Source organism: Corvus kubaryi, unplaced genomic scaffold (genome assembly GCF_017639235.1).
Source record: "Corvus kubaryi isolate FWS band 111438036 unplaced genomic scaffold, C.kubaryi_AGA036_p1.0 68, whole genome shotgun sequence".
Classification (NCBI taxonomy): Eukaryota; Metazoa; Chordata; class Aves; order Passeriformes; family Corvidae; genus Corvus; species Corvus kubaryi.
In genome coordinates, this window is record NW_024582056.1 from 8,002,109 (window position 1) to 8,028,876 (window position 26,768).

General features: G+C 40.0%; 1 protein-coding gene across 4 annotated transcripts in view; it reads right to left on the bottom strand.

The window, feature by feature from the left end:
• The window catches only part of TRIO (trio Rho guanine nucleotide exchange factor), a 248,797-nt gene that overhangs the window by 15,624 nt on the left and 206,405 nt on the right, over positions 1-26,768 (bottom strand). The window contains exons 35-48 of one of the 4 annotated variants that reach the window (XM_042048799.1): positions 19,443-19,735; positions 17,736-17,906; positions 12,651-12,746; positions 10,378-10,526; positions 9,626-9,692; positions 8,096-8,199; positions 7,448-7,517; positions 5,873-5,962; positions 5,159-5,251; positions 4,545-4,595; positions 4,247-4,324; positions 3,188-3,379; positions 2,095-2,272; positions 512-1,281 (exon numbers count right to left, since the gene is read on the bottom strand). In XM_042048799.1, coding sequence (XP_041904733.1) covers positions 512-1,281; positions 2,095-2,272; positions 3,188-3,379; positions 4,247-4,324; positions 4,545-4,595; positions 5,159-5,251; positions 5,873-5,962; positions 7,448-7,517; positions 8,096-8,199; positions 9,626-9,692; positions 10,378-10,526; positions 12,651-12,746; positions 17,736-17,906; positions 19,443-19,735 — 2,402 coding nt within the window. Of the gene's footprint in view, positions 1-511; positions 1,282-2,094; positions 2,273-3,187; positions 3,380-4,246; positions 4,325-4,544; positions 4,596-5,158; positions 5,252-5,872; positions 5,963-7,447; positions 7,518-8,095; positions 8,200-9,625; positions 9,693-10,377; positions 10,527-12,650; positions 12,747-13,281; positions 13,819-17,735; positions 17,907-19,442; positions 19,736-26,768 lie in introns of those variants that run through there. The other 3 variants (XM_042048801.1, XM_042048802.1, XM_042048803.1) reach the window with 3 other exon arrangements.

Genomic DNA, 26,768 nt, shown 5'->3' on the forward strand with positions numbered 1-26,768 from the left:
CAGCCCAGGGAATGTAGATGTCTCCACGAAGTTAAAACTCAACAGGACAATGGTGGCAAATTTGTGGGTGAAAGGGAAAAAAGCCCCAAGGCAATCTGCCAAAATCTTGAATTCAGATATAAGTGCTGTTGCAATGCATACCCCAAGGTGCTCTGGCTGCCACGCTTCAGCATGTTAATTATGCGCCTTCAAATTAGAGACCAAAAAAAGCAAGGACAGCAAGTTAGTAGGTATCAGCCTAGTGATCTACGTTTTCAGCAGAGGCAGAAATTGCATCTAATGTTAGCAGTTGCTTTTGTGTCTGTATACATAGCCGTGTTTGCATGTATACATACACACAGGCAGACACTCTGGGTTTTTTAATGCGCAGAAGATACTGGAACAGTTGATTATTTCAGAGCAGTACAGCACCGGAGAGCCAGAAGTTAGTATGGAGAATGATGGCAACGCACAGAAAGGGAGCGTGGAAGGTTTTAGAAGAGCTCGCAGGACAGAGGTGCTCCGCTCTTACCCCATTACTCTGGGTGGAGTGAACTGACTGCTCGCTGGTCGAGGAGCATGTGCTCATGCGGTCTGTGTCCTTGCTGTGTGAAGAGTGGCGGTGGACCTGCCGCTGGAGGGAGTCATTGTCCCCAGGGAAAGTGAAGGAGCCAGGGCGGCTGGCTGGGGATGCTGGGATGGAGCTCCAAAAGGAGCCCTTCTGCAGGGGGCTGCTGGGTGGAAAGGTTTCCTTGCCAAAAGGAGAAGGGAAAGTCGTGGATAGAGGAGAGTTCATTGGAGAGATGGCTCCTGGCCTTGGCTTCCCAAGCGTCAGTGATCCTATGCTGTTTCTTGTTCGACTGTCCTCTGAGATTCCACGTGAGTCTTTCTGGGCTCCATCAGCTGAGCCAGAAATGTTTCCTGGTGTCTTCCTGGGACTTTCAATAACTTTCATCTTGGGAATCTGTTCAGCTTCTCTCTGAGGACCATCCAGCTCTGCACTGGGAGTGTGCCTGTCTGGCTGGCTCAGGCCAGTTTCTAAGGAGGTGTTGTAGTGTGGCAGGGAGTGATTGTGAATGGACATACCTGACATCTTGTCTGCCTCTGCTTGGGCCGAGGCTGCAGAGGAGACCAGGACTGGGGAATGGTGTCTGACAGGCTGGGGGATCCGGGATGGCCGGCTACGGCTGGAGCTGGGGATGCCACTACAGCTGCTGGGGCCGCCGCTGTTACCACTGCTGCTCCCGCCGCCGCCTCCACCACTGCTGTGGTTCCTCTGGTACTCGATCGGGGACGTCAAGGCTGCAGTGGGGGCGAGGGGGAGGCAGTCAGGGGAAAGGGGGCAGGAAAGGGAACAGGAACAGTTTAAAATAGACATGTCTACTGGCAAAAAGGGGAGTGCTGTTCAAATAAATTTCCTTAGCAGTGGAAAGATGCCACAGACTTCAAGCCACTTTTCTGTATCTAACCTTCATGATCAGCTGTATCTACCTATACTAAAGATTAAAAGTCTGAAGCTAAGAAGAAATATTTTCCTCTAGGATCACACTGTCAGTTAGCAGCCAAGTTGGGAAAAAACAGGTCTGACTCCAAATTCTCTGCTTGTTGTTGCTCATTACAACTGTTTACAATAACCAACAGATATAAAAACAGAGCAAGAACCTTCTAGTGTCACAGCAGACAACACCACCTTCTACTTTTCTCCTGCAGAATCTGAATGTTGTTGCCACAGTAAGATGCGACAACAATGGCCACCAAAACAACAGAAGCAAAACACATTCTGAATAGATGCTTACAATTCCACTTGGGTTTAGCCTTTAAAGGCTTGCAGTTGCTTAAAAGGGGTACACAAGCTCTCAACGGATGGCACCTATCTTGATTCACTCCTACAAAACATTTGGAAAATTTCACCACGAGAACACCATGTAAATTCAGACTACCACTCTTATAATAAATGCAAGCATCTGTTCTGAAGCAGAAATGCGGCACATATCCCCCAACTGTTCTGTATTAGCTCAGGAAAAAGGCAACTTGCAAAACATTTCAAAGCCAAGAATGATGAGATGAGAGAAAAGTAATCCAGTTATGAACTTTCAGTAAAAGAAAATAATTTACCATTTAAAAAGTTGCGCTGGTTTTCCAAAATTTGGTTAATTTCATGGATCCATAACTGACGGACTCCCGGACTGGCAGAATGCAAAATAAAGGTCTCTGTGACATCGCCCGTTCTTGATGTTAGTGCAAATTTACATGGATCACTGTCCACATTTTCCTCCAAGGAAAGGCAACTCACCTTCATGAAAGAAAAAAAACATTTATTTTATGAGAAACATACCTTTAAAATCTTTCTTAGGAGTTTAGAGTCAGATCTTCAAATGATAACCACTCTTTCCTTCAGTAAAATAGTACCATAAAATGAAGTATTCCAGTAAACTAAGGATTAATGGATATCTTACTGACACACTGTGCCTGAACAATACCCAGCAGGTCTGCACGGCCCAATGTTCTCCATCCCTCACTTTGCTTTCAGATTAGTTAAAATGCTGAGCCTGCTATGGAGCCCTCTCTACCACTGGCCCCCACCAAAGGCTTCAGCTGCAGATACAGCAATGCTTTGGACCAGGCTGCTCAGCCAGAGCTATAAACAGCAGGCTCAGGTGGCAGGCAGAGCACCAAGGTGAATTAGGGGGAGCAGGGTCCGCCCAAAACACTTCATGAGGGCTGCTGGGCCCTAATATCAGGGTTTATTTCAGGGAAGCTTGAAGTGGGAAACACCTATTTGTTTGAGGAAGAGCTGACATATCTAAGAAGGTCATACTACTTACAAATGTTACCCACATATCTGGGTATCAGAAAGGATATAAAAAGAGTTATTACCTCTACTTGCAATGACTTTGAAATGTGGCATACACACAGCACAGAGCTGAAAACTAAACTCTTTGTGAATACTTGTCCAGTGCTTTGTGCCAGAACACCTGCTTTGATATGCTTCACGCAGGAAGCATCAGAGTACTGGGATCTGAAGATCTCCACTTACCATCGGAGTGAGAACAAATTTGGTAGGAAGTAATTTCAGGAAATGACTGACAGCTCATTGTGCTCTGTGATTGCACATCTAGATGTCACTAGTGACTGCCCACAGAACGAGAAACCGTTACCTTAGCAGAGTTCGTGCAGGGGACACAAAAGACTCACACACAACAGTTACCTTGATACTGTTTTTAAACAAGAATCCGGGCATGGAGAAACCTTTCTTTTTATCTAGCAGCTCACTGAAAATGACAATCTGCTCAAACAGGAAGACCCGTCTCTCCTTGCAGCGTGGTAGAAGTCCCGCATCCTGGTCTGTAACCAAGAATGTGTCCTGGAGCAGGAGCTTACCCTGGGCTACAATTTTACCCTAAACACAGAGGCAAGCAGAAACATATTTAGTGCAGTTCTTAGTTTCTTTCCCCAATCAACCCTTATGAGCACATTCTCATGCCAAACAGCTTTGTGTATTTCCCACCTTCTGACTGTCACTGACCATTATATATTCATTTCTCCTCCTATACACAAGATATTCTTGTGCTGATTCTCAAAAAAAAGGCAAACATCAAAAAGAAAAAGACAAAACAAAAAACCAGACCAAAACCCACAAATCCACTCCACCCTTTTCAATTCACACTGCACTCTGAGGTTTGTAACACTAAGGCTTTAATTTCTCTATTCTCAATAACTCCAACAGTTACTGATATATTCTTCCAGGGTGCGGAGTAGGGGAAGAACTCAAGTTCATGTCTGCATCACAGAATATAAAGAGCTTTGCAAGTAGAAGGTGCGACTGTGGCCTGGCTGGTGCATACTGCTTCAGTAACCAATTTCCATCTCTTCTAGACTTAGCAAAACAAGGAGGGCTACAGCTGCCTCAGGTACATGACTGACCGTAGTGACTCCTCCTTTGTCTACAGTGCAGAAGTCAGGTCTGCTCACCTGCTGATAACTGATTATTACACTGCTTTTCAAGCCTTTAGTCAACAAGGGAACTGTAGTAACACGTGCCCCTTCTAGGTTACGCAGAAGGACTTACCTAGTATGACTGACACAGCAGGTAATGTTTCCCAGGAAAACCTCCTTGACAGGGCTAAGACTTGATTTTTCATTCACTGCTTTTTGCACCAGCTAACCAGATAGTGAGGGAGCACTGTACACATTTCTCCCCACAATATTAATAGTTAATTTCTAGAGAACCTGACAAAATCTCTGAGCAAAACTCCAGCCAACTTACATCAAATCCTTGCAGGCGGCCAACATTCATCATGTCATTACACCGTTTTGGTACTATACACATGACCTCTACAGCTTTCTGTTCAAGACAAATAAAAAGTCAAAGCTTTATTTTCCAGAAGAGTTAGCAGCATAAAATTTTGTTTCATTTGATACGGTTGCTTTAGAATAGAAATGCAAGAAGTAAACACTTATAATCACTTTCTCAGGAAGATCAGAAAAGGAAAGTGACTCTGCCAAAACAAAAGAAGTTCAGAGTTAAAAAAATTCATATCACTAAGTGAAAATGTCTCAAGTACCTCTAGTTCTGTTGTGTCAAGATTAGCTTTTTTAGAATACTTGAGGAAGTCCTGAAAAAGAAAAAAAAAGTCAAGTAATATTTCTTTTCTCATTAATCATCAAAGAGAAATCTGAGAAAATCTGAATTTGATACCCTCTATCAGAATACAACAGACTGCAGAAGACACACCATTTGGATTTACCTCATACAAAAACATATGCTAAGGCAATGACCTCTGTGCTACACAGGACTGCTCTTCAGTAAACACTTATGTGATATTAAAATGATTGCAGGTGTAGCTGGAGAAGCTGTCATGAGTCCCAACAATTTGTATGACTTTTACATCTGAAAACAGTTGAGAGTTCCTTCTCCCATTCCTATGACACTGGTACAAATTTTAAACATTTCCATGGCCTAAACATTTGGTCTTTAACTGTTAAGAGAAGAAACCAAATTTCTGCCCAAGCGATCTACTGCAATTTTTATAACTATCTGCATGTGCTCAGGAAATAATCAGATGGCATTGCTTACAAATCTGGGTTCTGTTAGGGAAAGGGGTGGAACAACATCAGCAATAATTTAAAAAGAAAACATATCTGTTAACACAACTCACTCATCTCAACATCACTTTACCTTTAGTAACAGCTGGTATTTCATAATTCTCTGCACAGGTTTTATTAGCAAGTCTGTGAGCTGAAGTCTGTGGCCCAGGCGTTGCTTTAGATCCTGAGAGTTGTAAAACAAACATTTTTGTTTGTTCAGTTAGAAAGACCTTTGTTTTGTTCAGTTAGAAACACAGCATTCATAGCAGTATATGGAGAAAAAAAAAAAAATATATATAAACAAGGATATATCAGTATTAACTGTTATCAGACCAGAAATTGGCAAAAGTTAGAGATGAATCTAATCTTCAATTTGCAAAAGCTGAAGTCCTTCCCCTTATCAACCTTGCTTCCAAGGTATTCCCTTCTGCAAGCATGTTTCATCTCTCTTTTTTTGACAAGGCCACAGATTGAAATGTAATTTTTCAGTCAAAGGTTGTATACAGCCTATTTTCAACAGTGACTTCTGCTCATCCAGAATTGCTATTCCATATAAAATACACTGGTAACTGCGTGGGCTAAGGCTAGTAAGGATAAGACTCTACTGATTAATTAATATCTTATACCTAACCTTTAGTTTTCATCTCTAGGAGTCTGTATCACATTTGAGAAATCAAAACAGAAATGGCAAGCAATTGTAATTGAAAACATTAACAACAATATCTGCTGCATTTTTCTGTTTTGTTTTGTTTTCTTGTTTGATCAACAGATTTGATAATCCACATATCCTCTCTCAGGGACTTACCTCAAAAAACGTATCAATGTATTCTGAGACAATGTGCTCAGACTTTGGTTTGTTTTGGCAGTAAACTATGTACATGTGCAACCTTCTCTCCTAGAGGAACAAAGATACAGAATGATACACCATTATCAAAAAAACCACACACCAGATTGAAATGGAGTACTACTTTAAGTAGTACAGCAGTTCCAATGTATGAACTTAGAAAGAACCCTTTAAGGAAAAGAAGTAGTTACATATGCAGAAACTACAGATCTGAAAACACAATTATTTGGGAACATCATTATAATTTTAGAAAGGCAACACAAGTGAAAAAAATTCCCACAGCTGTAAATCTTCCTGAATAACAGGTGTTCAGAGATGACAGCTCAGCAGGTCCCACAATAAAGTTAAGCATGAAAATAGTTATATTTTTCTTTTACCAAGAGCCATGGGAGGCTGGACAAGATGACCCCACAGTGATCCCTTCCAACCTTAACCATTCCGTGATTCTGTAATGGAACCTTTGACATACAGTATTTTTCATTCTATTTTAATGATCTGATTATTATTCAAATTTATTAGAATAATAACCCCCTCCCATTTACATGTACAGAACAGTTAGGAGAAAACTTTCATGTCTTTTATTTAGTATTGGGTGTCCTATTGGAGATTGGGTGGGGATGTAGGTGATGAAGCCTGGAAATGGAGGCACAAGTATTTTTTAAATCTGATTCTTTACTTTGTGCATGTACTTTTAATATCAAAGCAACAAAGAAAAAGAGAGGAAATAACTTCACCTTTTAAGATTCATTCTTGATTACTGACCTTGCTGGTTAAGAAGTACAGACATACCTACTTCAAAATCTTTCCTATCACTTTGCTAGGATTGGTTTGCTGTTAGAGCCTTTGCTTCCCAGAGACTTACAGAGTACTGACCAGTGAAGATAAATGGTAAGAAAGAAATGGAAAAATAAGATGGAGATTGGAAAGGACACAGGACACAGATTAAGAACAGGAACTGAATCATGTTCTAGCCAATAGGGTTTTGCTAGAGGATGCTGTAATAGCATCACAGCTTGCCTTTCCATCTGGAGTGGTAAAGGTGCCTTTTGAAGACAACTCAGTTACAAATAATACCAGGAGAAATAAAGTAAAACAGCAATCAGAAACAGGGAGAGCTACTTCCTGCAGGTTTTCTACTTTGCCAGTGACAAATTCTCAGAAGGGGAAAGGATACATAATTGGAATGCACTCAAACTGGAATAAGAATGAGCCTCTTTCCTATTTTTATTTCTTATATTCCACGCTACTGCATGGACACCTGGGATTAGAAGGCAGGGGTCACACGAAGTGACAATTCCCTTGCACTGAAGTGTAACTGAATAGAGAAACGGAGCCCACATTCATGTCCCCTCTCCAGAGGAAGGTACTGGGGACAAAGACTAGAGCATATACTTGTTCTATTTATAAGCTCTTAAAAGCTATCTCTCCACCTCTTACAGCGAAGACCATTGTACAGCACTTTCTTATCAGTGTTCAAGAACCAAACATGTTGGTCAGTAGCAGCAATAGTTTGCCAACAAAGACATTTGCACTTACATGTTTAACAAACAGGGATCCGAGCTTTTCTGGATCTTCAAGGCACTTCTCCAACTCTCCTAAAAAGAAGCTGAACATAAACAGAATAAACACTTCTTTTTTTCTGACAGTACACATTATAGCAACAGGTAATGGCAAGGCAAAGTGTGTCCCCTATCAGCAGCTTTGGATATTAATGCCTGTCCAAACTGACAACGGCAACAGTGTAGTATTTCAATACAGTTTTTCAAAAGGACATGCTGAATCCATGCCAAGATGAAAAAAAGCCCTGGCGTTCACTAATAAAACTATCAAATTTCATATATATTGACTGAAAGCTTTCCCGTTCCTAGTCTGAATGCTTGAGATGCTAATATTTCCATGCTAACCACCCCTAAAAAATTATTTAGACTGCATTGTTAGAGAGAAAGCCATGTACAAAGTTCTGTCCACATTAGAGATCCTCAGTTGAGGTAGTTGCTATATATATACATACATATACATGCATCCTTCTTTAAAGCAAATCTTCACACCAACATCTGTAAGCTGAATTTACATTTTCTACAACTCAAAGCACAAAACCAACTGCATTTACCTTGTATCTGAATATCTGAAGAAATAAAATAATTTCTTAAATCCAGTCTAGTATTTTTTAGGTACAATACTTACTCTCTGTGCCAGTCATAAATCTGGTGAATGTTTCCAAACACAATCTTGTCTTTGCCTTTCATATCATCAGGTACGCCGTCTTCCTTCATAAGTGCCATATAACCCTGCAACAGTGCAAGTGAATTCACTGTGAACATTCTTACTTTAAAAAAAGTGAGTTGTCTTTTAATCCCCCTTTTCCCAGAAGATGTCCAATGGCAACAACTTGCTTGGGACACAAAACCAAACCAGAAAACAGCTCTATAACAGCATAACATAAGGCACAGACACAAAGTATCACAAATTGACCTGAGGCTGTCTACACATCAGTGCCCAGTGCTAGAAAAATGAATTCACTCTGGCTAATTTAGCCTGCGTGAATGGGCTCACAGCAGGAAGGAAACTTCCACAGGCTTCTCCTTACTGCCTGAAGCAGCTGCAATGCCTTGCCAAGTGGGGCTGTTCCTGAGCACAAGTGCAGCTTTGCTTGGCGTCTCTTACATCAGTCACTCATGCTAACCCCACACCAAAGTGCCCTGAGGAGGAAAGCACTGCTCGTGGGACTGCACTGCATGGACTACTGCTTGCAGTATGAGCAAACCAAACACAAAAATCTGAAAATCAATTGTTAGCAAGCATTCTGGCTGCAGTAAAGTCCTTCTTACATTTTCCCATAGTCCCATATTATTTTTGGTGTCTACACAGTCGTCTCGCTGAGCAATTCTATCATATAGTTAGAGCTGGGAGTGTTTCTAAATTCTGCAATATTCATGCAACTCTATTCCTTCCTTTTTCCCCCCCTAATACTTCTATTCCTAAATAGGCAGGTTGGGTTTTGGTTTGCCAAGTATATGTTTTGATGTCTAGCATTTTCACCTGAAATTATTTTGTTAGTTACAAAAATACATCTATTTGTAGACTCCTAATTCACCCTTTAAATACTGTAAAAACATTATCAAGAGTGTGTGATCTTTCCTTCTCTCCCTCCCTCCAAATTAGAGTTTAAGAATTGAACCTTATTAGGCTAAAATTCACTGTCATGCTCATTCTTTCTGCTCTTCCAAATGCATCTTCTTGGTAGCTGAAGACTGAAGGGAGATGTGTGATGTTATCTCATTTTACGGCAGGGGAAGCTAGGAAGTCTAAGAGAAGCCTAGCAGTAGGAGAGGAAGGAGGACTTTCAAATCTTGGATAGCTGCTCCGTATGCTGAGCCACAACACTTTTTTAAAAAAAAATTTAGATGTGCTAAATAAACCCACTATCTACCAGAGTAACATTAGGCCAAAGGTAGTGTTTTAACAAAAAAAAAAAAAAAAGACAAAGAACTATGCTCCTCAGGAGAACAACAAGGTGGACACAGTAACAGGAAGAAAGGAATAAAATCTGACGTAGTATTTTAATACATTAAAAGCCAGCAGGAGGGAAACTTTCACATTTTTAGTCTCTTCCTGTGTCTCATTTTGAAAAACATAATGAGGTTCAAGCTGCACAGCTGGTTAGTAACACACTTAAAAAAAAAGAAGAAATCAAGAGAATTAAAACCATCATACCTCAACTACATAGCCCAGATCTCGGACATAATCTCGTTCTGTCTCCACTAATTCCTGTAAGACATAGCTACAGTGGAAGGAAAAAGGTGAACACGTATTAAAAAATGAAAGAGATTTTTCAAGAGGATTAATGGCATACAACTTTTTAGACATTTGCAGTCACATATGTTTGATAGGCAGAACTGAAATGGAAGAATTAATGTACATTGGTTCTTAGCAAGATACTGCTTTGACTTTGAAATTGGACAAGGCTCGCTTCTGTTTATCTAAAGTCAGATGTTTTCTTAAACGTGACATTAAAATTAAACATTTAACTATTGTTTAAAATAAAATGCTATTATGTCTCTGGTCTGGAGACTCTTAGACATATGGATGGTTATTTCTACACACAAGTTTAAAAAATTTGAAACCAGGCATGTTTTTATTCTACCATGGTAACGGTTTACTACTACATAGAGAAATTAACCATGGGTTGGAATAGAATGAGGGGAATGACCATTTTTTGAAGCCTAATAAACCTTTGGACATTTAAAGATCAGCATCTTCCCGAATAAATGAGAGTGACATGTAGCAGAAGTCAAACACAGATATGACTAGAATTAAAAATCACAGATTGAATGTCTCAGAGAAATGTGACCACAAGCTTGACATCTAAGACAAGTCCTCCCACATTCACACTAACAGCTTCTGCTGCCAGTTCAAAATGAGCATTGTTAAAAAAAAAAAGAAAAATTGTAAAAAATTGGTCTTACTGTCGTCTTTTCAAGGAGCTGGACTTCCTTTCCTCCATCTCATCTATGGGTGACGAGGAGGATAGAAGGGAGTTATCTGAAGGGTTGAAGGATGGACTGCTGCTGTCACCTTGATCTACCAACAAGGAACTTGGACGGTCCTCCAGAGCCTGAGAAGGTATTCAAGACAGTCAGCAACAATGATTTATTTCTCCTTTACTCACAAGACATATTACAAGCAGCTGTATAGAGCAATCTATGGGAAATAATTACTTTAATGTATCTTGGCAAAGCAGGTCACAAGCCTCCAGGAAACCAGCCAACAACATGGCTTTCCATGATAACTGAGCCTTTGAAGCACATTTGAGAAGCACGTTTGAGATGACAGTCTTTCTTTCACAGGAAAATAAAGGAGCTGAATTGGTTTGAGCAGCAATGGCTAAAAGTCAGACTATCCTGCTCAGGATGTAAGTACTTCCATGGTGGGAGCAACACAAATGTGTCCTCATGGCCAGAGATTAAACTAAATCTGTCATATTTGACTTCTGGCATATACAAATTACTTCCAACAATAAATAGGACATCTTTAAAGGAGATTCTTATGATGTTACATTTTTAATACAATAGAAGCAGCACCCTTTGTCAGACATTTTGGTTATCTTAATAACTAGCCAAAATAGTGTCTCAGTGAAGAAAATAATGACTTCTACACTGTCAGTGGTGCTTTTGAGCTTGTTCAGATCCTAGAAAAGAGTCCTTGTATCCTCTGCCAGATACACTATCTCCCTTGCATGGATTCCACAGGCTTCTGTTTGTATGAAAGATGAAAAAGCAATGGGAGAAATAATACTAACATCTTCTATGAAGTATTCATTTGATTTCTTTAATTCAAGCCCATAATCTTGGATCAAGCTACAGCTATGTATCACATTTTCCTTGCATGTGATACAGCCCTAATGCAAGACACATTTACTTCACCGGGGTGGGGTTCAGCTATAATTTTTTTTCTTTCCCCACAAAAGTAAAAACCAATAATGATATGACTTGCTCAAAACCCAGGGGAAGCTGACCCTTGGCTAAAACTGTGAAATGAGAACATCTCCCCAAAGGACTATATGCACGGATCATTAAGTTATATCCACTGCTAGGCAGCCTGAAAGACACATGGACTACCAAACTTTCCATTTACAAAACACTGTGCTGTATTTTCCCATAGATTACTTCTTATTCACCCTTCTGGTGTAAGAGAAGTAAAAAGCAAAGTGAATACCCAAGAGAGTACAGTAATTATTTTATGCAATAATGTAATGCTCTCTGAATGAGAAAACAGAAAATAAATTTTTTAATTCTGAAACTCAAAGCTTCTTAAATTTAGAATGAACCTCGAAAATATCAACCTCTGATAACATGGGGCTGCCATGCTGCAATTCTTTTTAGTTTTCACAAAGGCACTTCATGTTGAGCCCAACAGGGGCTATGCTGCAAAAGCTGGATTTAAAGGTTTTGAGGAAATCCAGAATTACTGAGGGACCTCTTGAGACCATATAGTCCAATCTCAAACAGGGTCAGCTAGAGAAGTTTTTCTCAGATTGGGTCAAGCTGGATTTTGATTACAAAGGGCCTTCCTGGAATTATGCATATAATGAGAATCTTCAGAAACAAGAAAACTTTAAAACATGTCAACTAGAATCTTCAGAAACATGGAAACTTTAAAACATAGAAACTTGGAAAAGCTGACACAAATTCCGCCTAATCAATTTGTTAGCAAGGATGGAGGCACCGACATGCAAAATGATCCCTTTACTCTTTTACTTATTTCTTCATTATCATGTTGCCTAAAGAGCAACTAGAAAACATAAATGTTTCTGCTATTGGGGTTACCTACTTTACTGAGGACCCTCATAAGATTTGCAATAAATTTAGTTTCAGGGATTCTTCTCAGAAAGGTCTACTAGTCTAAGACCCTGGGTCTTTGCATTTATTCTACTAATAGGACATTTTCTTTTTACTAACAGGACATACTTAGTAAATTTTCTACCTATTTTCTTTCTAGTTTCTCTTATTTATTGCTTTTTTGCTCCTCTATATAGCCATTTACCTATTCAGTAAATGCTTTTACAAAAGAGTGTGTACAAAATGACCCCATACGTCATCCCAGAAAGGGAACCCAGACTTTTGAAAGAAGACAGCAAATTTTAGGAGTCAATGTAAAACATGCAGGTTTTCTTTGAATAGCAAGCTGGGGCTTGAAGACACGACTTCTTTAGACACATGCACCTGCTGGTCAGTCTCACCATTTTACTTTTGACGAGCTCCTCAATTGCACTGACGAGTTCTGCAGCACTGGGCGTCTCGGAGCTGGTCGGCCGCACCAACAATCGAGAAGATGTCTGTGCAAGGACACAAAGGAAGGAGAACCCGAGAGTTAGCCTGGTACTTGCTCAAGGATCAAGAGACTTCCTTCACTTCTGTCAGACAAAGGTACCCGACAGGTACTGTCAGTGTCATACAACACTAAGATCATCCCTTCCAACTTGAGCAACTGGAGTTGGAAGTTTCAAGAAAACCCCACAGAAGTTAAATGCTGGGATAAAAATTCCTGTTCCTACATGCAATAGAAGTCAAGGAAATATAATTGCTGATAATTGCTGACAAATAGTTATGAAAATTTCCTGAGCTGACCCAATGGACAACAGTTTGTTAACCTATTTTATTGCTGCTTAAACAAGGCAACAACTGCAGAGCAGTAAGAGAAATCAAGAAGACTTGAAATAAAGGAGGAAGCATTATTATGTTAAGAAAAAATACACCAGTAACTCAGGGGCATTTACTTTTCTAAAGGAGCTGGGGTATATTGCCCAGATTCAGATGGGAAATTGAGCTCACCATTCCTTGTGCCATCCATTTTTTCCAATGGTATGTGTAGAGCACAGAAGATCTCTGGCCTCATAAGCTATAAAATGCCAGTTTATAGATACAACTGAAGGTAAAAGGTGTTCACAGTAAAGGATTCTGGGAGAAGGCCATTAAATTCAGCCACAGTAATTTGCAAACAGAGTTGTTTGCATATTACATTTATCAGTTAGTAACTGGAAAGTGGAAATAGGGTGTAATATGAACCGTACTTCATATTACAAAATGCACAGTGAACATCTTGCAGCACAGGGCAAGCTGTCCTGCAAACATTTCCAACAAACCGGACAAAGAAACGGCATGAATAATGACTCAACACAAGAGGTTCTGCTCAAATCAAGCACGGGTGTAACAAGACTCCCCATAAGTAAATAAAGACAAAAAAAAAAATGAAGAAAGAATACACAGATTTTAGGTAGTTTGCCTTGTATTTGCCTTATTTGGAAAGGAAAAACAGGGGTTGGGAAAGCAAAGGAAATACAGATAACTTTAAACAGAAAGATATGGGAACTGAGCCAAAGCAGAGACAGAACACAAGTCAACATAATGCTGCATCAGAGTTTACAAAAAGAGAAAACAAAAAGCGAAAATAATTAGTTTCATATTAACACAACTGATCTTGAAACTTTTAACACTGCTTATCCAAAAACTAAATGCAAATGACTTGTAAACTGCCACCAAATGCAAATCCATGAGTGCGCAATGATTCTGCTGAATGGAAGAATGCATATAGTGTGCAGATGAGCTCTTAGGGGAGAAATGATTGTGTTATTTAGTGCTCTTAGACAAATCAGCATGGCCTAACACATGATGTTTGCATGCACACCAAAAACTGAGCAATCCCACAGCTGGCCTGTCTTTTAGGCAATTTACATGCTCCTGATATCCGACTGCTGACCAGGTTTTCCAAAGCTGCGCCTGTATGTGGGTTTTCACTTTGGATGCGGAGCTCAGCTTAGTCTTACAAAACACTGTCAGCATCAGAATCAGGTTCTGGTGATGGTCTCTTTTATTTCTCTGTTGGAGTATATGGGATGTGAGGCAAAACTTCAGAACTGTGATTTCCAGGACCTGTGGTTATAGCACATATTATCTGAAAAAGAAGGAGCTGCACAGATAAAACTCCTTGCTGACTTTCCTGATGACGTACTCTGGGAGCAGAATACAACCCTTGCCCAGAAAAGAAGGGAAAACTGGAGTGAGCAACTGAGCTCAGGCAGGTATGAGATGCTGCTAAGGGCCCACAGGAGGCTGGGAAGAGATGAAGAAACCCAGCAAACAGGGAGTTTCCAGCAGGAGCTCTGGAGAGAAAGAAATGCTTGCAGGGAGGCACAGCTGAACGCCAAGTCTCTGAGGTCACAGAAAGGAGGAGACATTCCTTGGGATCTGGAGTAGCTGAGCAACCCAAGAAACCACCCAGCATGGCAGGAATGTGAAGAAGGACTCCATCCAGAAGGCAGACAACTGGGAACTTGTTTGCAAGCCTTTTATTAAATCAGTAACTCTATCAATAGAGCCAACTACCTTCTCCTGGGTAAAACCTTGCTCTGACTTCCCACTTCTGTGTTCCAACAAAGCATTTACTTTAGGTGCTAGAAGTTGGTGGTATGTGATCTTGAGGGAGGCACACACAACCTCCCAGGATGCCCCATGAGGGGACCTTTTGCCTCCCACCATGAAGGACAAATATTGCATAATTACAAGACATCACAGAAGAATCACTATTTGCATGCTTTGAAAAATTATGGTATAATATTAACTTCACCAAATTTTAACTTCTCTGAAGTCTTCTCTGCATGTAGTTTCAGCTACTTTAAAAACTGTCCCAACATGTTTTTACTGAAGTGGGTGCATGTTAATCTTTTAAGAAGTTGTGCTGGTTTTGGCTGGGGTAGAGTTAATTTTCTTCAGTGGCTGGTATGGGGCAGCATTTTGGATTTGTGCTAAAAAAAGTGTTGATAATACAGAGATGTTTTTGTTATTGCTGAGCAGGGCTTACACAGAGCCAAGGCCTTTTCTGCTTTTTGTACTGCCATGCTGGTGAGGAAGTTGGGGGTGCTTGGGAGGTTGGGAGGAGATACAGCCAGGACAGGTGACCTCAACTGACCAGAGAGATATTCAAGACCATGTGACCTCATGCTCAGTGTATAAAGTGGAGGGAAGGAGGAGGAAGGGGGGGACATTTGGAGTGATGGTGTTTCTTTTCCCAAGTCACCATTACACCTGATGGAGCCCTACTCTCCCGGAGATGGCTGAACACCTGCCTGCCAATGGGAAGCAGTGAATCAATTCCTTGTTTTGCTTTGCATGTGTGCATGGCTTTTGCTTAATCTCAATCCATGAGTTTTCTATCTTTTACTTGACCTATTCTCTCCCTGATCCCACTGGTGGGGGAGTAAGCAAGCAGCTGTGTGGTATTTGGTGGCTGGCTGGGGTTAAACCACAATGGAAGTGAAAATAAAATTTACTGGAGATGGAAAGCTACTCAAAGCTGCTCTTACTCCGCTGTGGTAAGGGTCTGACTTTGCACCAGAAATACGTAAGTAAGCAGACGCTAGTTTACAAGCATATCCCTTCACAAATATGTGTGTGTATATATATATATATATATATATATATATATAGTGTTCTTGCTATGTAAGGAGGTCTGTAATGAAGTTAATTTTTCTCTGGAGCACTTTTTATAATATTTGTATTTCAATTGTTTTCTGTCACTGAAGGAACATGCAAATATGGCAGCTCATCAGCAGGAGCTTAAACATATTTTCACCAACATTATTTTCATCTTATTTCTAAATCTAAAACTGAGATTATTCTAGCAAGAAAACATTCTCTCAGGTCTGAAAGCTGGGCTATTTTTGCTTATTTTGTTTCAGGAATATTTCCCAGTATAATAACTCTTCAACTTGTATGTTACACTTTGTCAATTCAGAAAACATGTAGGAATTGAATACACATAGAGCATAAGAACCAGCCATTTTGATCCTACTAACAACAGCTTCAGGGATGAATGAGATTCTCACTGAAAGGCAGTGTTTTAAAAAGGAAAAAAAAAAAGAAAACAAAAATAAGATCCACTAAAGTTATGAATAACATCTGCACCACTGAGAACAGAGAGCAAGCAGTCACAAAATTCACTAACAATATTCAGTGCTGTAGATTAAAAAGGTTAAAAATTTTAAGGAGCAAAATGGCAAGAAAACAATAATGTGATTATCTGCTGCACAAGTCCAGATTATTTCCATTCTAAACACCTCCATTTCCAGACTTGATACGTGTCCCCTAAATGTCTGATCCGGGTTCAAAATTGAAATAAACCCTCGCAATGTATGAACATCATAACATTAAAGAAAAACAGATCATATGCAAGTGAGATTTTCTTCATGCAGTTACTACCTACATCCAAAGTTTCATTACCAGCGCAAAATTTTTACCCTCAATTTTAATGTGCCTTTGTTTGTAAAAAAACGATGAATTATGCGCTGGTTTTGGCTCGGGTAGAGTTAAATTTCTTCCCAGTAGCTGGTATGGGGCCATGTTTAGGATTTGTGCTGGAAACAGTGTTGATAACTCAGAGGTGTTTTAGCTATTGAGGAGCAGAGCTCACACAGCACTAAGGCCTTTTTGTTTCTCACCCCACCCCACCAGTAATGAGAATGCGGGGGCACAAAGAGTTGGGAGGGAACACAGTCAGGACAGCTGACCTCAACTGACCAAAGGGATATTCCAGACCATATGGCAACATCCTCAGCATATAAAGCTGGGGGAAGAAAAAGGAAGGGGGGGACGTTTTGTATGATGGCGTTTATCTTCCCAAGTCACCGCTACACATGATGGAACCCTGCTCTCCTGGGGATGGCTGAACACCTGCCAGTCTATGGGAAGTGGTGAATGAACTCCTTGTTTTGCCTTGCTTGTGTGCACAGCTTTTACTTTACCTATTAAACTGTCTTTATTTCAACCCAAGAGTTTTTTTCACTCTTCCCCTTCTGATTCTCACGGGGACAGTAGAACAGTGACTGTGTGGGGCTTAATTGCTGGCTGGGGTTAAACCATGAGAATTATTATCCTTATTTGGTAATTCTTTTCTCTTAGGCATCCCCCCTTCCTCTCCCCCCCAAACCCAACAAAAACCAAGTATAACAAAAGGTATGATTATAAAACAATTAGACTCTAATCACTAAATATGTCAACAGCCAAAGTGATGTAAATCATCCTGTGAGCACACAAAGTAGCCTGTTTTCACATTTAAAGTGCTCACTCGTGCTTTGAGAATAGAAAAGCATTTAATTAATGCTCTTTTCACAGAACACCCTTTTAATGTTGTCTAAAGTGAAATAGCGATAACTTCCATCTACCATAAAGTTGTATTATGTACATTTTGGAGACCTTCGGAAGCAGAAGAAAAATTTGTGCAAACAGAGGTTATCTCACCATGTGAAGCTTCCCCCACATCCTGCTCCTACCTTGTCATCCTGCGAGTCGGGCTGGAGAAGACTGTGTTGCTGAATTGCCATGGGAGGAGGAAGCGGCACAGCATCTGCTCCCTCCTCGCCTTCCTCCTCTCCGCAGCTCTGCATGCCGGAAGAGGACGACTTGGAGAGAGTGCCACTGCTCAGCCCCTCGTTCCGACCTCTCTGCAAATAACATCAAGATGTTCAAGCTCTGTTATCTCAACAGCATGAAGCTTGTTATCACATGCTTGTTTTAATTCTGTAGTTTCAGCCCTCTCCCAACCAGTCCAGATGCTACAAACTCTCCTTAACAGAGGGGGAAAGTGCAGATGCCAAAGTCAGTTTTCAATGTTTGGTAAATGAAAAAGAATTTAAATAGTAAGAAAAAGACATTCAGTTGAAATTTACTACAAGGAAAGTGTTATCAAAGCCATGCTTGTTTTCCAAGTTCAGTTCTGGAAAGAGAAATCTATCCCTCTGAAATGTGTATCTTGCTATGTATCACAGCAAGTCTCCTAGAGGACATAAAAACTCACTATTACAACATGAAGTATTTTTACAATTTATCTACCTTTACAGGCGGAGAGCATAGATGGTTATTGTTTTTTCCTGACTTCAAGGCACTGGCCTTAGATTTTCCCTTCACTCACATAACTGCAGAATAACATACTTCCAAAACAATGCTACAGCTGCAGCACAGAGGGTCTCTTTCTACAGCCTGACATTCAAGGTCAGAGGCCAGTATTCATTGCTAAACAACATCTCTCAATTCATCATGCTGCCAAATCTTTAGTCCTTCCTTTCCCAACACTTACTGTGGAACTTCACTAGTGTTCCAAGCTTGTAGAAAAATACATTGGGAGGAAGGAGAAAAAAAAAAAAGCAGCAATTAATAAAAAAATTGGGCAACTAAGACTGCTTTTCTGTATGGTAAGTACCAAAACCAATAGCCAGAGTCAATCTAATAAAAGGGAATAGCATGCACCCAGCTGTGCCCTTGGAAGCAGTAACATGACATTCGTTCCAGCCTGAACCATAGGTTTGTAACAGAGAATTTGGCTCTTGTCTGCACCTAACTGGAGGCCAGCTTTGTTCATAGAGGAGTTCCAGACTTTGAAGGAGAGGCACATGTTTGTGGGAAGAAGGGAAGTCCTCAGTAGATGTCCTTGGTGGCAAAATTTGGATCAGTTCACAATTTCCTTCTCTGCAATGAAAACTGCCATGCATATTACTTGACTGCTGGTAACTGGCCTGCATTGAAGGGCCAGCAATTTTTCTGTGCTCTGACTCTTATGCAAGGTGCAATTAGAGCTTTAAGCAGCTAAGCAGCTCTCCCTACACTTTCCCTGATCCATCAACAAGAAAAGCAAAGGAAATACAAAATGACCTGATTATTCCCAGACCTTGAAGCACCTTTACTCACAAAGCCATTATCCAAATTAGCATAAGAGAGTCAAGTCAAAGGACAACTTTTTATTCTCCCATTTCTCTTTTTAAATTATAGATGCTTCACAGAGCTTTACTAACACTCTCAAAGCAGAAGGCACAAGCTGTCCCTGGCACAGTACTGACGCAGAGTGCAGCAGTCAAGGATGAGCACAGGGCACATAACACTTTGCTCCACTGCTGGACAGTCAGTTGAGACAATCTTTACCTGACAACATTTAATTCTTTGAAAAACCTACAAACAAGTCTCGGGAAGCTGTCTTAAGCATTTACCTCTTCAACGGTTTCATCTTGTGGTGTCGCTGCACTGTCGTCAGAGTCCTTCTGAGAGCCTGCATCGGCACTTTTACGAACCTCTCTGCTTTTCTTATGCTTGTGGGCCAGTTTTTTGACGTGCCCATCTGCTTTCCCACTGCTAAGGCGCCTCACAGGACTGGTGAGCCATTTCCTCAAGGTGTTGCCAGGGCGCTTGGGACCCGGGGAGCTCTGAGCACCAATCATGTGGGGCTGAAGCGATGTTACGGAAGCTGGAGGACTGGCATCATTGCTGGAGACCGAAAGGGAGTCTGGAAAAAAGAACAAGGGGAGCATTTTAAAGCTGAAGCACCAGCAAGTGAGAAACAAGGCAAATGGACATATGTAATAATGGGCATCGAACTGAATTTATGGAGAAATCAATGAGATTATTTTGAGGTAACCTGGCCTTTAATGACACCACAGCTATCAGTGTTCATGTTGCACATGGCTGTCCACGCACAAGCACCACTGACGTGCTTAGAACAGTCAAGCTCCATTAAGTTGTGCCTGCCTCAACTATAATTCATACTTCTCACTGCTGATACTTACTTGATAGTGAATTACACTTTCCATATGTCATGTAACTTTATGAAAGGATATGCTTACTGCTTACTTTTAATGCTTACTGCTTTGAGCAAAGACATGAAGGGTAACAATAATTGCCTCAATGAGATAAGCAAATCATTTTTCAAAGACCAAATTTAATTACAAATGCTCCAATTACTTTCATTATTTATATATTTCCCCTGCCCTTGGGATAGAGGGAAGAAGAAACCAGAAGACAGTTAAATGTCTGTCTTTTGCCTAAATTTTCTCAGAGTTTTGGCTTTGTTTTGTTTGTTTTTTAAAAAGGCACAAAGCAATGTTTAAAAGCCCACTTGCTGAAGTCTCAGGATCAGCAGTGGGTCTCAGCATGACATGCTTGAAGTTCTGTAATGAAACAAAGGATACACTTTTCTCAAGCCATAGTTAAATGTGCATGAGGTCAAAAACACTTTCCCACCAAGATTCCTGTCACTTGACCAGGACTGTATGCTTAAATACCCACTGGTCAGCTATTGTGAGACTAGATTTCTTTTCTTCCCCATGCAGCACAACGCTGTTTCCCCCAGCAATCCTCTTTTCCTAAAAATATACTTTTTTGGGGGGGGGGGGAAGGAGGGGGCTGGAAAGATTCTTGTAACACCACTCCTATAAATATTATCTACCACTAGGGTATTAGCAAGACTATCCTAGGCTGTCAAATATGGGTTTTTTTCTCCTGCGTGTGCACTTTTGCAGACAGTTTACATAAGGATGACATAAATAATGTTTTGTTGAATGTTTGTACTGCTGGGAGTTAAATGCAGTGCTCGTGTTCCTTCTTGAAGGTTGACACAGATGTTCAGGTCACCTCTTCTGGCAGCTTTTCCCTAAGAGGTGTATTGCCAGTCTGACCAGAGATAGTTTATAGTTTGAATTTTGTGGAATAATATGGTCACATTGATGTAGCAATATACTTCATCATAAACATCCAAATGCTTGGATCCACACACAAGTATGTGAGGCTGTTCCGTTTCCATGGAGCACTAAGTGTAAATGATAGTTTAGAATGGAGATGGGGAAAGAGACATAAAATGTGGATATAAGAAGTTAGGACCTTTTATTTTTCCTTCACTGTTCAATCTGTTTCACAAAGGGAACCCCTTCCCTGGGATCCAAAATGTGATCTATCATGCTGTTTATGAAAATGTTTCTCTGTTCCAATAAAACCCATGGCATGTCACCATTAAGATACATCAACTCTGATGCCAAGAACATTTGTAGCTTAATACGGTATGAACACACACATAATAATTGCTGTTAACCACCACTTTCATCAAGTTCCACAAAGCTGAAGATAAACTTTATAAAGCATACTTTCAGTCTAACAAGCTAGCTGCTAACTCTTTAAACCAAGTCACACCTGCAGAATTATCTTCCAGCAACAGCTGTAGCTGTTGTGCACATAGGTAAGGAGAGTTCACACAACACCATTAACCTGTCTTCAAGGCTTTAAGTAATGGGTACTGGCAAAAAAGCCGATGCAGAGCAACACTAGTTGTCTTTGTCTCTAAATCTTGGGAGAGCAGTGCTAAGAACTGCCACATTATTTTCTTGCTGAAGTGGAAAGCGTAAGAAAGAAATTAATTATCTATAACAATGGTTTTCAACTTGCAATCTGAGTATCCCTCAAGGCTCCAGGATTACTGCTTAAGGGTTCTCAGCACATATGCAAGAAAAGCAAGCCTACTAGCCATCAGCATCCACGTCACGACAGAATTTTGACTTTATCAAAAAAAACCCTGATCTGTTTATTAAAAAAATTCCGAAGAAAACTTGCAACCATCTGCAAGCTCTCCACAGGAATCCAAACAATCTCCTATTAAACCTCTGTAAGAATTTAGTTTGACTGCTCTTTCATCAAACTTATCTTTAGTGTATCAAGCATTTTAATTATTATCAGATGCTTTGTTTCAGAAACCACAGCAAACATCAGCTGATGGGTATTTCAATAAATAACTTTCTGCTACTCTGCTAGTGGACTGTAGATGAGAAAATGTGGTGATGTTCTTGAAAATAAGTTCCTAAAGCACAAACTAAATGCCCTGTTTTCAAGACTCCCAAGCTTGAAGATGTTATTACTACTCAGCCAAGTTTTTCTTTCATTTGTATATATTTTTCCTCCCAATAACAGTTCATACAAGGTTCCTTCCATGCAAATAAAATAGAGAACATTCACTCGTTTACATAAGAAAAAAAAAAATTAAGCCTTCGCAGAAGTTCACCATGTCCTGTTTCATATTTTTATATCTGTTGCATTTTTTCCTTTACAATTACTCCTTTCTAACAAAAAGGCAGCATGGTGGTGTAATAACCGATTGAATAAGATTGACTTTTACATAAACATGCCTATTCCTAAGCATGTAACATGCCTGCAGTTAATAAACCCCTTCTTCTTTTTATAAAGTGTGCTCCACCTCCTCAAATTTTCACACATCCTTTTGACAATCTACACTTAGCAACTACTGAATTTCTTGTAAAACCAAGCAGTACAGGACAGAGGCCCTGAAACTGTGGAAGACAAGTAAGTATTTTTGCCTGACTGTACTTTTGTTGTACCACTCCTAACTGTTAACCCAAGTCAGCCAAGAGCTTGTGGGCAGGAGGAGGGAAAAGAGCACGGAGAAATACGTACACTCTGCTCAAGCGGAGAGGATCTAAGAGACAAAACAATGTAAGCCAGACATGTTTCGCAGCACATACTTCAGCCATATCCTCCCACACAACATTAATTTTCATTTGGCATGCAGCATGTAACTGCTGCTTATCTTCTCTTCTGCATGACTTAGTATGAAATACTTACTGAAGTATTATGAGGGCTTCAGGGAATCACAAAAGTGGACATAATGTAAGTGGTACACCAAAATGATAGCACTGTTCCACTTGGCTCTTTAAAGCTTGAAATCACTCGGAGAGAAGGAAAATCACAAAGGCTGGGGACCTCTGGAGATCAGCTAGACCATGCCTGCTGCACGGTGTACTGGGTTGCATCTGGGCAGCTTTTAATCTCCCGAGGAGACTCCACAACCTTTCTGGGCAAACTGTTTCAGTGCTCTGCCATCCTCACAGTAAAGCAGCTCTTCCTCATATTCAGATGGGCCTTCCGATGTTTCAGTTTGTACCTGTTGTCCCCTGTCCTGTCACTGGACACCGAAAAGAGCCTGGCCCCAACTTCTTGAAACCCACCCTTAAGATACTTGTATGCATCGATAGCACCTCCTTTTAAAATAAATATACTCCATTGCTATAAAAGCATCAGCCTAAAGATCCAATTTTATTAAATGGGGCATTAAAAATAAAGAGATTTAAAATCACCAGTGTTAACCTGAAAAGAACACCAACCCACTAGGCCTCTTCAGAGATCAGATCTGACTTTTTGCCCCTCCTTAAATTTGCAGAAAACATCTCTAAAACATCATAGCTGAGTTAACACTCATCAGAAATATTGCATGCCAGTGTTTTCCTAGTGAGACCCTTTACCATCTATTTTCCCATCCCATCCCAGCCAACAGGCATCCAGATCTTCCACTTACTTACTCCCATCTGTTTACTCAGGAGCCCACTAACAATACTAAAGCACAGTCATGTGCAAAACCTAGGTGCCCATGTTAATATATTTATGTAGAGGCATTGCCAGATCGAAGCATTAGGGAATACCAACATCCAATACAGGCACAAAAAGACCTTTCACCTTCATTGTGAGAAGAGCCCCACGGGAGTGTCTCACTTCTCCCTGTCCCATCACTATAGACTACTTCTATCTATATAATTAGGGATACAGACTTGGTTTGACTGATTACCATGCTTGGGACTGTTTACACTAAATCGGCTTTGTTTCCTTTATGACTACATAGAAAATTGTTTTTCTAGGGTTGCTCAAGAATATTTTATCACTAAGACACGCTAAGACAAAAAAAGGAGTGTTCAAAATTAAACCGAAAGCAACACGGAATTTTAAAACCAAAACAGATGGAATAAATTTGGGGTATGCTAACCCCAAATGTATTTCAAGTACAGTAAACTTTCTAGTGAGAATTAGACTCCCTTTTAGAAAAAGATAAATGAAACAGATGGACATCTTGGAGAGAAAAAAAACCCAACACAAGTATAGTGATCATACACAGCAACACCAATCCAACAAGAAAACATTGAATTTAATAAAACCACTACTTGTTTAAGCAGAGAAAGTTTTGCAATTCAATAAAGTACTTTAAAAAACCTAAAGGATAGGCTTTGTTTTATAATTCATAGCCACAAAAAGAAAAGGAGGCATTTAACTGCCATTTCCCTGAAAGCAAAAACCACGTATGTTGCTCCGGTGGTGAGGTCAGAGAGTTCACTCAGAGTCCATAAATATATTTTTGAAGCTAAAGGGCAGGCAGCATGGGTTCTGACCCCCTCAAACTGGAAGATAAAGTTACCTCCAACAAACAAGCAAATTTTTGAAACTGGAAGGGAAATGGGAATTCTCATTCTAGTCCCAGCTTTCTTAGCACTAGAAACATGCACATCTGTGATTAATAAACTGTTTTTTTCCCTAAAAAATAAATCAGCCATGTTAAGCTAGTTGATGACTTGAAAGACTCTGCTTCATATTAACTATTTCCATATTGCTGTTTTTCGAGTTTTATTGCAAGGCACTACAGAAACCCTGACTCCTTTATCTAGGGAATCAAACAATCTGCTTGATGCTCTTTGCACCTCTAAACACAAAATGCTCCAAAATCAAAAATAAGAACATTTCACAGTCTCTGGACTGTAAAACAGCGATGGGGCAAAGACTGAAAAGTAGAGCAAAGCAAGCTTAGTAACCCTGATTGGCGTCTCACTCTGCTACTGCAGATCTGCCATCCACCATGGACTTCAGGGAACAAAAACTCAACCACCCAACCACCCAACCAACCAACAAAAGTCCAGGAGAAATTAACCAGCTGATCAATAAGATGTGATGCAGGTACATTATGAATATTTGGGGAAAAGGGCTGTTTGTTGGTTCAAAACACAGTGAGCACAATCTACAGCAATGCACTTTCAGGTTTAATATGCAAGGTGGAGTTGACAAGCATCTAATGACAAAAGTACATAAAAACCCACATGCATAAACAGTGATCACTTGTTATTAGATGAGATGGGGAAGGCGTGAAAAAAGAGTGCATGGATTATTTTAGCCATGGACATGCACAGTTTCGGCCTGGGAACTGCTTCTGAGGTAAGAGGTTACCAATCTGCCATGTGCAAGACCATTCAGATAATTTTGTATGTGTCAGGAATTTTATTTCTCTCCTGCGGGGTATCCTCTTAAAAATATCCCCGTTTATTTTTTGTAAACCACTACTGGAATATACATCAAAAGGCATTAGATGTGTTTCAACTTTCAAAAAACCATCATAACAGCAGTCACCATTTAAAGACAATGTAGCTTAAGCATTATCAGGCACTTCCACCATGCCCTTTGGGAAGCACAAATTTCACTTGTGAGGTAGAGTGATATACCTCTCATAAAACTAGTTTCTTAAAAATATATATATAAAGAAAAGAAAAGAATCACAAAGTGCAGAAAGCTAGTACTCAGTACATAAAAGAAAATCCCTCTATCACATTTGTGTCTGGAGTGGAACAAACAGAGCCATCATCTCTGGTCAGCAAACCTTTGTTGTCATTTATTTCAAGTTATGCACTACGCCGAAATATCAGTTCATGATCTTTTCAGTACGTGAATAGACAAAGAGTTCAACTCCTTAGCACATCTTCCCTGATTAATAAATTATCTGTGTTAATTTTGACTGATACAGGCACTAGTCCAGAGCACTTAGATTTACATGTATGGAATAATTAAATAAGTCTTCCACGTCATCAAAAGCTGATAATGTTAACATCAGATAGGCTGGAATTCTAAGCTTGAGGCTAGATAGATTTCAGCTTCTCTTAATGTGATACTAAAGTGCCCAACAAACAATTTAAAAAAACCCCTACCCAAGACTGTCATCCTAATGACTTCCAAAGGTCTTTCTAATACTGAGAAAAGTCATTCAACAGACATATTTGCAACTGCACTAGAGAAAGGAATGAAGAAAACCTCTGAGTAAGAGCAAAAAGAATACACTGTTCATTTCAATTAAAAAATTACTGGCATGGACCTGAAAGGTTTAATACACTTACATTATAGTTACGTTATCATTATTTTTATTTAGTATATTCTCCTGCCTTCCTACCCCATAAATTTAAACTCAAGTTTTTGTAAACCAAGGTTTTACTTTTAAGTTTTTAACTAGTTTCGCATGCATTACAGAGTGTACACAGAGCTGCAAATACAACTGCTATCTGTGAGCTAAACACCATTAAAATTCAGATGGGAAAAAACCCTTCTCTTAGAACTGCTGGACAACTTTGCATCCACACTTGTGTTTTTGTTTTTTGAGGGTTTTTAAGCAGGAAGAAGGCATGATATTCTGCCAGAAAAAAATCTTCCCAGGTTAACAAAAGTAGTTCTGTTTGTGCTCCCTGGAAGTCAGACTACAGGGATATAACACCTCAAATCTAAATCTTGTATACTGCTACAAGCACAAGGCAGCACTACAGAAAGGGAGAGTGGACTTCATGGGGCATTTCATTCTTTGCAATAAGCTGTTATTCTTCCCTTTTTCAGGAATTTGTGACATTTTGTGTCACAAATAGGATGTATTAAGACTTAGACTGCTGAAATTTAGCTTCACAGTTTGT